Source organism: Cucurbita pepo, chromosome 2 (genome assembly GCF_057944985.1).
Source record: "Cucurbita pepo subsp. pepo isolate OVF chromosome 2, ASM5794498v1, whole genome shotgun sequence".
Lineage (NCBI taxonomy): Eukaryota > Viridiplantae > Streptophyta > Magnoliopsida > Cucurbitales > Cucurbitaceae > Cucurbita > Cucurbita pepo.
In genome coordinates, this window is record NC_141799.1 from 14,401,869 (window position 1) to 14,418,536 (window position 16,668).

A 16,668-nucleotide genomic window follows, 5' to 3' on the forward strand; every position below is an offset into this window, starting at 1 on the left:
TATACCTAAAATATTTTTCAAATAAGTATCAAATTTAGTTTAAACGGAATCGGAATGAGAATATTATTCTATTTGTTTCGAATTTAAATAAAAAATTAGAAGTTCATCGAATTGGTTAAAAATTGAGAATCAGAATAAAATTTATTATCCTATATTCTTTTAAAATATATTATCTTGTTCTTTTTACATTTTTAACCGATTAAAATATTAATATAACATTTAATTAAATAATAAAATCATTAAAAAAAAAAAAAAAATTCTTATGCTATTATTTTAAAATCCCAATTTTATTTTATTAAAAAAAATTATTAATTAATTTGAGTAGAGGAAATGCTTTATTATATTTGGTTGTGTACACGTGTTTAAGCTTATTTATTATTATTATTATTAATTAATTGTTTTTTTTTTTTTTTTTTTTTTGTCAAATCCTTAAAATAAAATGATCCACGAACGATGTAGAAACTGCCCATTTTCTTTATAAAAATTTCCACTTTAAGTAGAGGTCAAATATCTTTTTTAACTAAAAAAAGAAAAAAAAAATTCTTTAAGCTTTTTATGTAAGTGTGGCATTGTATATCTATAAAAACCCAAGCTCTACTCTTCATTTCGCACCAAAATTTCAGAGCAGGAATCAATCAACTCATTCCCTCGAAATCTCGAAGAAGACAATGTCGGTGCTCTCAGATCTCGTCAACCTCGACCTCTCCGACTCCACCGACAAGGTCATTGCAGAGTATATATGGTCAGCTCCCCTCAACTTTTTTCTCTTTTCATTTTCCTCCGTTTCTAAGTTTTCAACCCTCTTGTTTATAGATATGTCCGCGAAGCGGGACAGATATGAAAAAATCTTTTTTGTTCTTGTCCCAATATATTTAATGGTCGCCTCCCTCAAAAAGTAAATTTAAAAATTTTAAATTTTTAATATTTAAAATAGATGTTTTTACTCAGCAAAAATAAAATAAGCTAGTTTTGAGTCTTAATTTTGACGTATATAAAGATATATTTATATTAGGAGTTGGGACTATAACGGGAATATTTCAAGTCTCCATCACGTTTTTTTTAGCTAACTAAGAAATGAAGCAAATTGTGCTATGTAAATTGCTTGCTAAAATCTCAATTATAGGGTTTTTTCTCTTCTTTGTTCGATTGAGTTCGTTTTATGTTCTTGATAAGCCGACTTTAGTTATTGAAACAGTTCTTCATTGATTGTGTTAAGTTCAACATCTACTCAGTATTCTGGCTGTGTTTTTTCCTATTTTGCAAATCGTTGAGATCACACATTGGTTAGGGAGGAGAACGAAACATCCTTTACAAGGGTGTGAAAACCTCTCCCTAGCAAAACCCATTTTAAAAAACTTGAGAGTAAGCCTAAAAGGAAAGCCCAAAAAGACAATATCCACTAGCGGTGGGCTTGGGCCGTTACATGAAGGGTCGGGCTTTGATCCGTTGATTTTGGGCTAATCATCGTATTTGGTTTCATTTTTTATGTTCCATTTGAGCAGGATTGGTGGATCAGGCATGGATCTCAGAAGCAAAGCAAGGGTAATTTCTCTTCTTTTTTTAAGAGAAGCTATTTTCAAAACATGAAATGTTTTAACTATTGATGTTCTTTGATTATGTTCTTTGATTATGTGTTGCATATGAAGACCCTTTGTGGCCCTGTAAGTGATCCTTCAGATGTTCCCAAATGGAGTTATGATGGATCCAGCACCGGCCAAGCCTCCGGCGAAGACAGTGAAGTGATCCTCTAGTGAGTTCATTATGTCATCATCTCTTTCTCCATAGATTTCTCCACAAATGATTGGATCTTAACATGTTTTTCTTGTTAAATGATGAATCACAGCCCACAAGCAATTTTCAGGGACCCTTTTAGGAGAGGCAACAATATTCTTGTATGTTCTAAGTTTCCATTTGGATTACAAGTTCCTGTCTAGTGTTCATATGTTGTATACTGATATGAAATGGCTGGTTAGGTTTTATGTGATGCTTACACAGCAGCCGGAGAGCCGATCCCGACGAACAAGAGACATGCTGCTGCCAAGATCTTTAGCCATCCTGATGTTGCTGCTGAAGTACCATGGTGATTATCAGATTCTCACCTGATATCTCTGTTATGAACTGATGTAAAATGTTAATATCTACAAATGCCAAGAAAGTGAACTTTCAGCAAAAGAAATGTTGACAAGAACATCAAATACATGTTGATATTGTATAATGGCAGATACTTAATAGTCTTAGTTCGCTCATTTGTTTTGGAAACACAGGTATGGTATTGAGCAAGAGTACAGCTTGTTGCAAAAGGACGTAAAATGGCCGATTGGGTGGCCGATTGGTGGTTTCCCCGGGCCACAGGTAATTGATATTACTTTCTTGTAACAACTCAATTCCACCGCTAGCAGATATTGTCCTCTTTGAGCTTTTCCTTCCAAACTTTCCCTCTAGGTTTTAAAACGTGTCTGCTAAGGAGAGGTTTCCACACCCTTATAAAGGATGATTCGTTCCCTCTTCAACCAATGTGGGATCTCATAATTTACCTCCCTTCGAGGCCTAGTGCTCTCACTGGCACTCGTTCCCCTCTCTAATCTATGTGGGACCCCTCAATCCACCTCCCTTCGGTGCCCAACGTCCTAGTTGGCACAAGCCTCCTCATTAGCACATCACCCGGTGTTTGGCTCAGATACCATTTGTAACAGCTCAAGCTCACCGCTAGTAGATATTGTTCTTTCTGGGCTTTCCCTTCTGGGCTTCCACTCAAGGTTTCTAAAACGCATCTGCTAGGGAGAGATTTCCACACCCTTGTAAAGAATACTTCGTTCCCCTCTCCAACCGACGTGGGATCTCACATTTCTCTTCTTTAACTTGTTAATTGATCAACGGAAGAACAGAGCACTTGAATAGAATCAGTGAGACAAACTCTATTTCTCTTTAGTAAAAGCTTCTAAGTAGTATATGCTTTCGTTTGTCAATAGGGACCATACTATTGCGGTGTTGGTGCCGACAAAGCCTTCGGCCGTGACATCAGTGAAGCTCATTACAAAGCTTGTTTATATGCTGGTATTAACATTAGTGGCATCAACGGAGAAGTGATGCCAGGACAGGTAATATCTTCTTCCTTTTTCCTGGTTCTGACATGGTTTGATCATGATTATGTTCTTATGTTATGCTTTTTTTCGTTCCAATATAGTGGGAATTTCAAGTTGGTCCCTCAGTTGGGATATCTGCTGGGGATGAAATGTGGGTTGCTCGTTACATCTTGGAGGTAACTTAAGTTGTAAAAGATTGCTCAAACGCCTATATTTTCGTCGGTTCTTACGGTCTCGATTTTGTACTAACAGAGGATAACAGAGATTGCTGGGGTAGTCCTTTGTTTTGATCCTAAACCAATCCAGGTACAATCTAAGAGCCTCTTGTTTCACTTTTCTTTTGGAGAGTTTTTTTTCAGGCCTCCTTTCTTTCTAGTTTATCATCTTTGATCGTTTTTCTTTCTAAATAAGAATAGGGAGATTGGAGTGTTGCTTGTGCTGACATAAACTACAGGTAATGAAACACTATCTATCTTTGTACTGATTGAGCCATAAACCACGATCTAGCGTCGAACCAACGTGTTTGATAATCATTTCTTAGTACGAAGTCAATGAGGGACGATGGCGGTATTAAGGTGATCAGGAAAGCAATTGAGAAGTTGAAGCTTAGGCACAAAGAACACATTGCTGCATATAGAGAAGGCAACAAGCATCGTCTTAACGGACAACATGAAACAAACGATATCAACACCTTCTCTTGGGTATAACCTATTCCTTTTTCCATATCTTATGTTACATGATTTTTTTTGTTCGATGTTCGAAGGTTGATATATTTACATGTTTGGGATCATAAATTATGATAGGGTGTTGCAAATCGTTGTGCATCTGTTCGTGTAGGACGAGACACTGAAAAGAAAGGAAAGGGATATTTTGAAGACCGAAGATTACCATCGAACATGGATCCATATGTTGCAACCGCCATGATTGCTGAAACCACTATCTTGTGGAAGCCATGAGGAAGAAGATTAGTTCTTCCAAATTCATAGTTTTCCATGTTTCATCCTTTTTCACAGTTAATTCCTATCCTTTTGTCCCTTTGAGGCTTGCAAAAAGCAAGTTTACAGTTCCCTGTTACTCCCAGTTCTGTGTCAAGTAATAAAAAACAAGATCCTTCATGTATCTTTAATCATTGGGGTCACGTTTACTTTCCCGGCTTTGGGCCTTTCCTGTGCAGTTTAAGTGGAGGGCGAAGAAGGCCCCCTTTCGGGGGAGCCTGAGCCATTAGTGAGATACCACTATGGAAGTGCTAGAATTATAACTTTGTGTCAGAACCTACCGGCTAAGAGACAGTCTTTAGTAGATAGTTTCTATGGGGCATAGACCTCCCAAAAGGTAACGGAGGCGTGCAAATGAAAATATGCTCCAACCGTAGTGGAAATCAATCGCTAAACAAATACCAAAACAACCTTCATAGCTAATTACAAGTACATTTACATTTCGGGTCTTATCTAAGGTGAATCAGCCCAAGTGAAGAAGATCGATAAATAAATATTGTCCATAGGGTAATAGTTCACTTGGAGCTTCTTGAATATTATGGGTTTCTTGTTATGAAACATCTAATAATCTTGTTGAAGAACAAGATGTTTAGATTTGAAATATCCAAGAACTCCAAAAACGATAGGGAATCAACCCAAGAGAAAGTTTTGGAATGGATTACCTTGATGATCAAGATAAAGAGTAAGAAAAACTCGTAATTCGAATCACTCCACAATATAGCTTGATCAAGACTACTTGAATGACTCTAGCATGCAAATCTAGACACAAGAAATGTAAAGGAACAAGCTCATGACTTAAGAAGCATGATATGCAACTTTCATTATAATATTCAAAATCTTCATATTAAAGCATAAAAATGGCCATCAATACCAGAATCAAAACGGCCACCCGCTAATTATAACTTATAATCTTAAAGATAATTCTCTAAAACATAAAAAAAATACAATAAAATTTGTTTAAATTCAAACGACATGCTTGGATCTTGTCATCCACCATGAAATCCAAGTTTCTTTAGCTCTTCTGCAACACTTTTTTTAGTTACTATTTTTAGAACATAGTATTCAAGTTCTTGACTTTAGATATCCTATTGTATTTTCAATGCTAGGGGAATCAATCATGTCCAAGACGATAATCCACGGGTGTTCTTCTCAAAACTCGAGGACACAGTTGTAAAACCTAAAGAACAGATCCTATTCAAGTAAGGGTGTGGCTCTTCTCTACAAGATTGATGTCAGCTCAATTTCATCCTATGGCCTTAGTATTAGCAAGTACACAATAACAGCCTTTGGGGGCCTAGCGTCCTTACTAGCACACCACTGCTAGCAGATATTTTCCGCTTTGGCCTATTACGTATCGCCGTCAGTCTCACGATTTTTAAAACGCATCTACTAAGGAGGGGTTTCCACACCCTTAATAGGAATGCATCGTTTCCCTCTCCAACCAATATGGGATCTCAGAGGAACAGAGGTAGTTTGTAAAATGTCGGGATGAGGCTCTGGTGTGATCTTATGAATAACAACTATACAAATGTACAGAGCAAATGAAGGCTGAAATCGATTCAGCTGGACTTCAGACGAAAGCTTACAGTGATAGATTACAACCTTCATATCCAATAGCATAAATCTATAGAAAATACGTTACTTATCTGATTGAAGTTGTCCAGATATATACAATTATGTAAGAAATAGAAACCAAATAACAGAAGGATGGAGCGAATCGAAAGCATCGATGCTTTGGCACGCTATCTTTTCATGTGATCAATCAAAGATTCCTAAAGGATTTATGAATGATGATCCAACTCCAAAGCTATACAATATAAATGTCGTGGCTTGTGATTTATGTAATGAGTTCCTATGTGTTATTACATTAACCGGTGACGAAAAACAAAGAATAATGGAACTCCTAATCTCATCAAATCGACTAAGAAAACCGAGAAATAGAATAAGGGTAGAAGTCACCTCTCATCTTAGGAATGTTGTAGTGTTAGAGAATCCTCAAAAACGAACTCTTCTACGAGTATCAATGGAACATCGACCTCCTTCTTCATAGCTTCTGATGAGATTCAATAAGCAAAGCATTAAGCATAATATGAATGGCAGCTTCATATACAACATCGTCATAATGCATTCCATCCACTGTACATCGAACCCCGCAATTCCAACTCAAAGTTTCGATGTCCAGCAACAAGAGAGGGCCACCAGATGAACGCAGAAGCTTACTCTTGCGGAGCGATTCATCATAAGCCACCTTCATTAGATCAGTCATCTTCTTCCTCTTCTCCTCAGTGTTCAACATGGAGTTAATCAGCGTCGGCATTCCAATCCAGAACAAATGCGGGGTTCTAGTTGAGATAGAGCCCGTCAAAGGTGCTTCAGAATCCGAATTCGGAGTCGATGGAATCAGTGAAACAACAGAACGTCTGAGTGAATCCAAAGACAATCGAAAATCTGATGCATTAGTAAAATGAAGCATATGCCATAGGCCCGACCCCATGATTATAACATCAGGGTAGCTAAGATTTAGCTTGAATTCCCCCATTAAATCAGTCAAATTAGAAGCATAAGGAGCCCAAATGAAATCCAATTTCATCCCAGATTCATCAATCATAATCTGATAATTGCTATGCCGCTTGAACAGATCGCCTCTAATGGCTTCCATTCGTTGAGAATCCAAAATCAAATCCAGCAGTGACAGAGCAATCAATCTCGCCTGCGAGTCACCGGCCACAACAACCCATGATCCATTAAGCAAATCGGCGGCATCCATGGGAGCAAATTTCTGAAAATCACAAACAATAACAGGGGCAGATCTCCCCCATTTCCACGACTTCTCATAATTAACAGAGTTATTACTCAAAGGGTTAAATTCATCGCTCTGCTTGACTTCCCAAACTACTTCATGTAACTGAGAAACACACGAAGCTCGACTATCGAAAACGACGACAGAAGAAACAGTAGTAACGAAATCAGAAACGGAAGGAATATAAGGCGTGAGATGAACACCGATAGCGAGAGAGATGAAAAGAGCACCGCTGAAGAACAGCATCTTATTGCGGCTCAAATGCCAACCCGCCATTCCCATCGGCACAAACAACACAATACACGCAGCAAAAAGACCCAATTGAACACCGCCTAACATAATAAAACCCCAATTTCCACCTTCCCCACTACAAAAATGCACTCGACAGAACCAAATGATCCGATTTCAGAGGAGGATTTGGATGAGAAAACGGAGTTTTGGGATGTGGGCTTTTCTGGGTTTGTTGAGTTCATTAAGAATCTTCGATTTCTTTGCGATGGAGATCCATAAAATAACAAGAGGAATTGAAATCGGTTGGTGGGAAGGTTTTTAGCTTGAAAAATAAGGAAGCTGTCAATTTGGAAGAACAAAAAATTACGTACCGTCGGCTATGATCCAAAGTGGGGTTCGTTGAAAACGTCCATCGGTGACCTGTGGTCTCGCCGGCAGCCTGTGGTAGCTTGGAAATGGCGGTGGCGGGAGGGTGGTTTCTATATATGAAGGCTTTAAAACAAGGGGAAGTTAAAAAGAGAGTTATTTTGAGCATTAAATTAGGTATTTATTTCATTTTCAAGTTTCTGTTTTTTGTTTTGACCTGTTTTCCTTTCAACCTTACCTAAATTTAGAGTTTTATTTAAAAAAAAAAAATTATATATTTAATATTTTTTTAACTTCATAAATTAATTCAAGATTAAAGGCTTAAAAGAGTTAGAATTGAACCACCTAGTTTCAATTAAATTAATTAGTAACCAATGTTGAATATTGGTACGAATCCTTGTTTTCCATGTGATCAAGACTCTTGAGTGTACATATTGAACTTGCCCCTATCTGAAAAAGTTATATATTACTTAAGCCGTTGTGTTGATGTCATATAATTTTGCTTTCAATCTCTCTCAATATTACTTTTAAAATTTGTATGCCTCCATTTTCTAAAACCTTCAAATTGGGGCCAGAGACTTGAGCATAAGTTACTGATTGTAGACAAGGCGAATATAAATTGTCTTGACTTACTGTTGAGAAGTGAATGCTGCATAATCGCAAAGTCCACTGCCCAGAAAAAAAAAAAGTGATTATGACAAATGGTATCTATTATGGAAAATTGAGTCTTTACAAACCTCTTTGTTTAAATAAGAGTCAACCGAGTACAAACACGACACTAAAAGACTTTCGTCTTTTCCCTGCAAATCTAGGGTTCTTCAAGAATTGTAATGGTAGCATGAATGTGTTGGAAAATTTCCTTTTCGAGCATCGATGATATTCTTTAGGTGTAAAGCTAAACATGGAGTTTTTTTTACCATAATCAGTGTGAAGATCTATTTTCATCATTAGTGCTAGGAATAACGAGAGATAACTATTGAATCGATCATTCATGTGATTTTCATTTATTTGAAATACAAAAGTGTATAAACAAGAGAAAGAAACATTCGAGAAAATATTGAAATTGACGTATATTGTAAAAAAAGAATATCCTATAGAATATGCTCATCGAAAAGAGAACCTCAAAACATGCCATGGAATTAAGACATAGATTAACTCTTCGATAAAGCTCGTCAATCTCTCCTCACTCATCCAAGACCCGACACTCTCACGTGTTGCCAACCACTCATCACCATCAACAAGCCATATCGAGAGACTTATCAACGACCTATATCCCACAACCACAATCTATAACCTAATGAACCATGTCTAAAGCATAATATATTAGAAACTTGTAACTCATGAATCAAACCAAACGACTATATTTTGAACCACAAGTTGCATTAAACTATCAATGATCATTCATCCAATAAAGTTCGATTATATATCAAATCAACACTGACGTAAAAAATTATCCAACCCAAAACAATCTAAACGATCATGTCAAATTGAGTCAAACCTACCATTTGGGTACGAGATTCAAGAGTCAACCTAAACACCTTTTCAAACAAAATAACAATGAACATTCAAAACATTTAAGAACTTTCCATTTCTGTTCCCTTCGCCATAAAACCTTCGCTTATTATGTATATATTAATAGAAACTCATTTTGTTTATAATGCCAACAAGTCCATCAGTGTTCATAATATCCCAAAAGAACACTTCCAAACCGGACACATATTACACAGATAAAACTGCATGCTTTTGTTGGAATTAACAAAAAAGTACTCAAAATGCCAGAAAGCTTCTGCTCTGAAAAAGTTGTGAAGGCATGCAAAGGCTTAGATATCTTCTGGGCCATTGATTTCCTGGATATCAAATTTACCATTACAGCATTCAGATCAGTTCATCCACAGCACAGAAATATGATATTTGTATAAGTGATTTCAACTCTTCTTTCTTTTACCTTGTTTTCGATTACGGCATTATCTGGTACTGCCAGTTTTGCCCCAGGCTTAGCCGAGATACTCACTTTCCCCTGTAAAATAGGGCAACTGATAGTTAGAACAGGTCGTTTAACATGATATTTGAAAGTAAGAAGTTCGAACTGAGTCAGTTTGGTTGATTTGAAGTTATATTGGTCGGTTAGTTTGATTTCTGAAGTATAAAATTGAAAGTATTAGTTTGGTTTGATTTGAATAAAATTTGTTCGTTTTCACCCATTTTGGTTCATGTGGGTTGTCAAATTCGATTGGAGAGGAGAATGAAACATTATTTATAAGAATGTTGAAACCTTTCCCTAACAGACGTGTCTTAAAACTATGAGGAGAAGCCCGGATGGAAGAACTCAAAGAAGACAATATCTACTAACGGCGGGCTAGGACTGTTACAAATGGTATCAGAGCCAGACACCTTGTCCCTTTGAGGACGCTGGCCCCCAAAGGGAGGTGGATTGTGAGATGCTACATCGGTTGGAGAGGGGAACGAAACATTCTTTATAAGGGTATAGAAACCTCTCCTTGGCAGACGTGTTCTAAAACCATGAGGGGAAGCCCGAAAGGGAAAACCCAAAGAATACAATATCTATTAGCGGTGGACTTGGGCTGTTACAAATGGTATTAGAGCCAGACATTGGATGGTGTGCTAGCGAGGACCCTAAGCCCCAAAGGGGGTGGATATCGGGCAGTGTCCAAACGAGGACATTGGGACCCGAAGGGGTAGATTATGAGATGTCACATCGATTGGAGAGAGTGACGAAACATTCTCTTATACTCCTCGGTAGACGTGTTTTAAAACCTTAAGGGGAAGCCCAAAAGGAAAATCCCAAAAAGGACAATATCGGCTATCGGTGGGCTAGAGTCATTACAGCAACACACTTGACATTGACAGAGTCATTATGTTATAATGTAACTACGAATTGGATAATAAAATCTAGAAGCAAACCAGAAGCAGTTTCATACCTTGAGAACGACACCAGCCCCGAACGAAACATCACCAACCACTTTAAGGCTATCAAGATCAATGATGCTGGGGATTGACTTGAATCGGCTCAGGAAGTTACCAACCTGTGAAAGTAAAAAAAGTACAGTAACTAACATTTTCAAAAAACAACCAAGCATTTAAGAGACCAAGCCAAGAGAAAAAAAAAATCCTGCCTTCTTGAATTCCGGCCCCAATTCAATGGAAGGGTTGGAAGGATCTTTTCTAGCCTTGTTGCGAAGGACAAAGCCATCAACTAGAGTATAGAGATCAGACTGCAGAAAAAACATACCAACATATGAGTTTGTTAAGAAACATCAAACCACTACAATAGTAGAGCCTGTAATGATGGATGAAAGAACTAACTTGGACAAGAAGCAGATCTGAAGTTGCCTTGACAGGAAGGAAACGTGATCGTGGTACGTTAATACCGATGGCATGATCGAAGAACTATTTGGCAGAAAAAATACAAGTGCAAGGCATTAATACCCATGTTGTATAAGAACATAGCACAGAAAATCAAGAACAAAGTGTACCCTGATTGCTGCACCAGCTGCTGTTTCGAGCTGAAGAACTTTAACCCCATCAACTTCCTGGTATGTCAACAATATATTACTACTGGCAATTCAAAAACAACAATACTTGCCTACAAATGGGAGCTTCTAATTTTGTTATGGGGTTTATTTGTATTAACCAATTTCTCTTTCTTTTAATATAGGTGGTGTAACAGACCAAGTCCACCGTTAGCAAATATTGTCCTCTTTGGGCTTCTTTCCCTTTCGAGCTTTCCTTCAAGATTTTTAAAACGTGTCTACTAGGGAGAGGTTTCTATACCCTTATAAGGAGTGTTTCGTTTCCCTCTCCAACCGATATGGGATCTCACAATCCACCCCCATTCGGGGCTCAGCGTCCTCATTGGCACACAGCCCGGTGTCTAGCTCTGATATCATTTGTAGCAATTCAAGCCCACCGCTAGAAGGTATGGTCCTCTTTGGGCTTTCCCCTCAAGATTCTTAAAATGCATCTACTAGGGAGAGATTTCCACACCCTTATAAGGAATGTTTCGTTCCCCTCTCCAAACCGATGTGGGATCTCACTAATTTTTTAAAACACTACAAATATACCACATGCATTGGCCTGCCATTACTAGGAACAGAAACTACCTTAGGATTTGGAATAATCTCCATCTTGAGTGCATCAGCTTCCACAAGCCTTTTAATTGCTTTCAAGTTCACCCACCTTGAATCATGCATTCCCAATATCTTATTAGCAGGCCATTATCAGTAATTGTTATCAAGACGAACATGACTTACAAATTATTAGTGTTAAAAATTTTGAACTTCTGAATGGACTTGAATTCATTGACCTGAACCAAACAAAGAATCATTTGTCAATTTACAAACTGATCAAGAAATACCAATATACAACTGACCAAAAAATGATATCAATGGTTGTTTCTGAGATTTATTTGCATTAACCCATATTTATTAGAACAATATTATCATACATGAACAAGAAAAGGATGTACCATCAGACATAATCATCACTGATATACTTACATGTTGATCAGGGACCTGGGCAATTTCAAGTAGCTGCATAATACGATGAAAATAATGTTACATGGTGAAACAGAAACAAGGAGAATACAGAAACGCCCCAATCAACAAATTCTATTTTATATACCTGAACCTTCCCTTCATAAGAAATGAGGGTACCACCCTTCACATCAGCCAAGGTTTTCGGCGTCACCTACATAATCAATAATGATAAATGCTACAAGTGCCAAAAGAACTGTAGGAACAATAAATCAATAATAAACCAATAACTTATTTCGTACCTCCATGCAATACTCGTTCTTGTTCCGAATCAAATGATTTAAAATTTCTATAATATCCAGAGTCAAGGAGAATAGAAATCCAAGGAATTGGTTTTATGCGAGTAAGCAACAATTATAGTAAGAAGTAAACTCAAGGCTTAAAAGCAACTAGATCTCCGAAAAATTAAATATGGATACGTAAGTCCACGACAGCACCTAAGTTGTCGGAGTTTGCAACAAAGACATACTCCTTGCCCTGCACAAGCGAACATCGAAAGTAAAATATGAGAAAAAAACGTATACATGGGTTCATCTCAGTAAACATAGTCAGTGGGATTATATGCGTACCTGAGAAATCAGAGCATCAAGTTTGCCACTGTTTTTCAAGGATGGGAAAACATCACCATGTCCAGGAGGATACCTTCACATACACACAAGTCCACAAGCGTAACAATAAATTAAAACAAAGATATACCGACAGTATTTCACAACTCATTTAGGCAACTTAATAGTTTTTCTTTTATATAACATTCACTTTGAAGTTAGAGAACGAGTCCGAAATGTTCGTTAAATTCTTTGTCACAATAAAAAGTTACAAATAAGGACGCATAAGAAATCTGCTGTATTTGTTGATCGATCAACATATAAAATCCACATATAAATAAAGACACGAAGCAGAAGAGACAAGTTGGTCGAAGTATTCCATGTACTAAACCGAGTATTTTTATCATACCATCCATCCTTGTCAGTACGTCCTTTGCTAGGGAGCGGAAGATAGTCATCAACAACCAAACGTGGGTATTGGCTCTGTTTATAATCAAATGATGGGTAAGATAAACAATTTATTGCAAACAATAAAAAGAATACATGAAAAAACACAACCTATCTTGTACACACCTGGTTAAAAGTGTGAATGTCCACATTTGAACCTTTGTATTTTTCAATGATCTGATAAAGAAGAGTTAGTAAATCACAAGATACTGAGGAAAACAAGGGAAATATGCATACAGATTTAAATACCTTTTGGGTATCATCATGGGTGTTAAATGAGTTCATCAGAAGCAAAGGAACGTTGCACCCATATTTGGAATTGAGATTCTGCAAAAAATCGACAATGACTGTTCTCAAAATCAAATTTAGAAACCAATATAATAAAGATGGAATGTAAATAAATTCATGAAAAAGAAAATAGGGTGAGGAATTAAACCTCTATTTGGATAACAATCAAGTCGAGAAATGTCAAACCATTCCGAACTTCAATGACTGACCTGCAGCACAGACGGTAGGCAAAAAGCAGTTAATATGTTTACTTACCTGAAGAACTCATGGCGAAGATTTAGATTACTAACAAAGTAAAACAATAATTTCTTCAAAGAAACAAAGGAAAACATGAATAAGAATATTGCAACAATTGAATAAGCAAAGATTAACAATGCCTCCAGACCTCATGGTTTTAAGCCAAAATCAAAGAAACTTAAATCGCTCTCTTCCCCCAGGTAGAGTATGCAGTTTTGGTGGCAGATTTCAGGCCTATGAGTTGAACTACTTCTGAATAAAGTCCTTGTTAACGTTGCGGTAGCCCACCTTAAGAAAGTCCTAAAGGGCGCTTTAAAGCTCAAGCAGCCTTTCTCGTGGGGATGTAAATAATTTGTAACGGCTCAAGTCCACCACTAGCATATGTTGTTCTCTTTGAGCTTTCCCTTTCGGGCTTCCTCTCAAGGTTTTTAAAACACGTCTACTAGGGAGAGGTTTCCACACCCTTATAAAGAATGTTTCGTTCTCCTCCCCAACCAATGTGGGATCTCACAATCCACCCCCCTTCAGGGCCCAACGTCCTCGCTGGCACTCGTTCCCTTCTCCAATTGATGTGGGACACCCCAATCCACCCTCATTCGAGGCCCAGCGTCCTTACTGGCACACCGCCTCATGTCCAACCTCCTTCTGGGCTTACCCTCCTCACTGACACATCGCCCAGTGTCTAGCTCTGATACCATTTGTAACGATCCAAGCCCACTACTTGCAGATATTATCCTCTTTGGGCTTTCCCTTTCGGACTTCCCCTCAATGTCTTTAAAACGCGTCTCCTAGGGGGAGGTTCCCACACCCTTATAAAGAATGTTTCATTCTCTTCCCCAACCGATGTGGGATCTCACAATCTACGCCCCCGAATTCCACACCCTTATAAAGAATGCTTCGTTCTCCTCCCCAACCGATGTAGGATCTCACAATCTACGCCCCGAATTCCACACCCTTATAAAGAATGCTTCGTTCTCCTCCCCAACCGATGTAGGATCTCACAATCTACGCCCCAAATTCCACACCCTTACAAAGAATATTTCGTTCTCCTCCCCAACCGATGTCGGATCTCACAATCTACACCCCTTCGAGGCCCAGTATCCTTACTGGCACACTGCCTCATGTCCACCCTCCTTCGGGGCTTAGCCTCCTCGCTGATACATCGCCCGATGTCTGGCTCTGATACCATTTGTAACGGCTCAAGCTCACCATTAGCAGATATCGTCCTTTTTGGACTTTTCCTTTCGAGCTTCCCCTCAAGGATTTTAAAACGCGTTTGCTAGGGAGAGGTTTTCACACCCTTATAAAGAATGTTTCGTTCTCCTCCCCAACCAATGTGGGATCTCACATAATTAATCCTATACTCATTTGAAACTGAAGGATTAAGCCTTCAGCACGAACTTATTAACAAACAATCAAATGAAACATATTGATATTCAAATGCATGACAAAAACTTCAGCACGTGCAGAAGATAATATGATAGAAGAAAAAAGAAAGAAAATGGGTTGACAACGACATACTTTGGACCCGTGCAGCCCATTGTTGTCCCCAAACCTCCATTAAGCTTCAAAACAACAAGCTTGTCCAAAAGTTTTTTGGTTTCAGCAGGGTCTGCAATTACAAAGATCTACATAAGCTTTTGATAAGAACATATCACATGAATCCAAGATGAAAATAGAGCAAAATAGTGATCAACCCTGTAAAGAAATAGAAAGAAGGATAAAAAACAAAGGGATAAAGGATCAAGTTGATAATATCTTTCTAATTAATTATGTAAGTCAAAACCCGTTAACGATTAATGATACCATTAGGTACTGGTGCCAAGGAATCATAAGGAACCACTACTTCATCGGTTGGAGTTTGGATCTTGCTCCATTCAACATGCTGTGCGTCCCCACTTCAACCAGAAATTCAGAAAATCAAGAAGAAATCAGTCTTCAGCTGTTTCAGTAGAAATTACCACGCCTAGAAGAAATCTATCAATCAATTTATTTTCAGAAAACTTTTTAGTTCCAGATTAAGAATCGGCTTTCTTGATTCAAATAGGGAAATAATCAAACATTTTCTAATCAAAAAGTGATTCTCAAATCAAATCAGCCATGAATCTGAAATCTTCTCTACAAGACAATTAGAACTTCTAAGGTTCAAGAAATGTTACACCCTCTCTCATTGCAATAAACAGCTATAGGATTAGAAATTACCTGAGATAGCGGGAGACAAGGTTGATAAAGCCAGATTTCTCATTCTCACTGTCAAAACAAAGAAACAATCAGATCCAATAACAAAACCCATATTCCACAAAAACCCCATTACAGCACAAAAGCATCAGAAACAGAACTCATAAGCCACAACCCATTGCTCAAACAGATCCCACAAATCGAAATTACAACAAAAAGAAAGGCCATGAATACACATGGGTTTATGTCCACATTTCCATACCTTATCTGGCTAAGACCAGAGACAGCAGCTTTCAGCTTGGAGAGCTTCTCAGTATCAGCAGGGCTAAGAGTAGCAGCAGATGCCATGGTGTAACAAAATCAAGCTTCAAAGAAAACAAGAAATGCAGAGCGAGAGAGAAGAGATGAAGACGACAACCGAATTGAGAAAACAGGGGATTTATATGGAAAAACAGGAAGAATCCTCTTCTAGTAGCACGCAATGCGATGCAAAACGTGGTGCCAGATGGACGGTTAGAGAAATTGAGTAGTGAGCGGTGAGTGAAGGCCAAAGGGTAGGAAACGGACGTTTAAGTGAAATTGAAGACAAGTGTACGAAACTTATTTGGATTTGAGGCAGAATCAGGCGGTGGGGTCTGAGAGAGGAGTCGGGTTAGCGCCCATTCTACGCCATCTATGCTCTCTTCCGTCTCTATTACGAATCTCTTCCCCATGTTCGGGAAGGAACTTTATGCTTTTTCTACCATGGAATGTGTATTTTCGGACGTTTCTTTGAGGGAAAAAGAGTGAGAATCCATTATGACTCTCTACCTGGTTTCATTCATTTGGATGCACTTTTTTCGTCTAATGATGCCTAATCGCCCCACCGAATTTTTTTAGGAGGTGGGACACTGCAAGGTGGGTAGTTTATCCGGGTCGGATACCTCAAGAGTAACGGAAGTGTGT

General features: G+C 38.1%; 2 protein-coding genes and 1 pseudogene across 5 annotated transcripts; 1 reads left to right on the forward strand and 2 right to left on the reverse strand.

Annotated features, from left to right (window-relative positions):
• Nucleotides 1–604: 604 nt before the first annotated feature.
• LOC111788934 (glutamine synthetase cytosolic isozyme) lies at nt 605–4,209 on the forward strand. The gene is made up of 12 exons (XM_023669519.2): nt 605–742; nt 1,503–1,542; nt 1,647–1,750; nt 1,844–1,892; nt 1,974–2,080; nt 2,265–2,352; nt 2,970–3,098; nt 3,185–3,259; nt 3,336–3,389; nt 3,500–3,537; nt 3,625–3,784; nt 3,887–4,209. The coding sequence occupies exons 1-12, from the start codon at nt 669–671 to the stop codon at nt 4,037–4,039; spliced, it is 1,071 nt and encodes a 356-aa protein (XP_023525287.1). The 5' UTR covers nt 605–668; the 3' UTR covers nt 4,040–4,209.
• Nucleotides 1,802–7,630, reverse strand: LOC111788933 (protein ALTERED XYLOGLUCAN 9 pseudogene; annotated as a pseudogene). Of its 3 annotated transcripts, none has more exons than XR_002814242.2 (2): nt 6,038–7,630; nt 1,802–2,108 (listed from the first exon to the last, which is right to left on the reverse strand). The product of XR_002814242.2 is annotated as a protein ALTERED XYLOGLUCAN 9 pseudogene, transcript variant X3 (transcript). The 3 variants fall into 3 exon arrangements; XR_002814241.2 differs by having other exon boundaries at nt 1,802–2,118; XR_002814240.2 differs by having other exon boundaries at nt 1,802–2,138.
• A 1,444-nt stretch (nt 7,631–9,074) lies between these two features.
• Nucleotides 9,075–16,347, reverse strand: LOC111788957 (UTP--glucose-1-phosphate uridylyltransferase). The gene is made up of 21 exons (XM_023669552.2): nt 15,986–16,347; nt 15,748–15,795; nt 15,352–15,443; nt 15,067–15,157; nt 13,457–13,517; nt 13,270–13,347; nt 13,147–13,197; nt 12,983–13,056; nt 12,598–12,670; nt 12,448–12,505; nt 12,271–12,317; nt 12,117–12,182; nt 11,993–12,025; nt 11,747–11,799; nt 11,597–11,672; nt 10,970–11,026; nt 10,800–10,883; nt 10,610–10,708; nt 10,415–10,519; nt 9,421–9,492; nt 9,075–9,322 (listed from the first exon to the last, which is right to left on the reverse strand). Exons 1-21 carry the CDS (start codon nt 16,069–16,071, stop codon nt 9,296–9,298), a joined length of 1,431 nt encoding a protein of 476 aa, XP_023525320.2. The 5' UTR covers nt 16,072–16,347; the 3' UTR covers nt 9,075–9,295.
• Between the last annotated feature and the right edge of the window lie 321 nt (nt 16,348–16,668).

Bases quoted from the DNA above. Each gene is read 5' to 3' on its own strand.
- LOC111788934 (XM_023669519.2), top strand. From the start codon at position 669: ATGTCGGTGCTCTCAGATCTCGTCAACCTCGACCTCTCCGACTCCACC. The intron at 3,390-3,499 runs GTACAATCTAAG...AAATAAGAATAG, and splicing joins TTGATCCTAAACCAATCCAG to GGAGATTGGAGTGTTGCTTG. The intron at 3,538-3,624 runs GTAATGAAACAC...ATCATTTCTTAG, and splicing joins TGTGCTGACATAAACTACAG to TACGAAGTCAATGAGGGACG.
- LOC111788957 (XM_023669552.2), bottom strand. From the start codon at position 16,071: ATGGCATCTGCTGCTACTCTTAGCCCTGCTGATACTGAGAAGCTCTCC. The intron at 13,057-13,146 runs GTGTGTACAAGA...GATTATAAACAG, and splicing joins ACATTCACACTTTTAACCAG to AGCCAATACCCACGTTTGGT. The intron at 12,183-12,270 runs GTACGAAATAAG...TTGATTATGTAG, and splicing joins AGAACGAGTATTGCATGGAG to GTGACGCCGAAAACCTTGGC.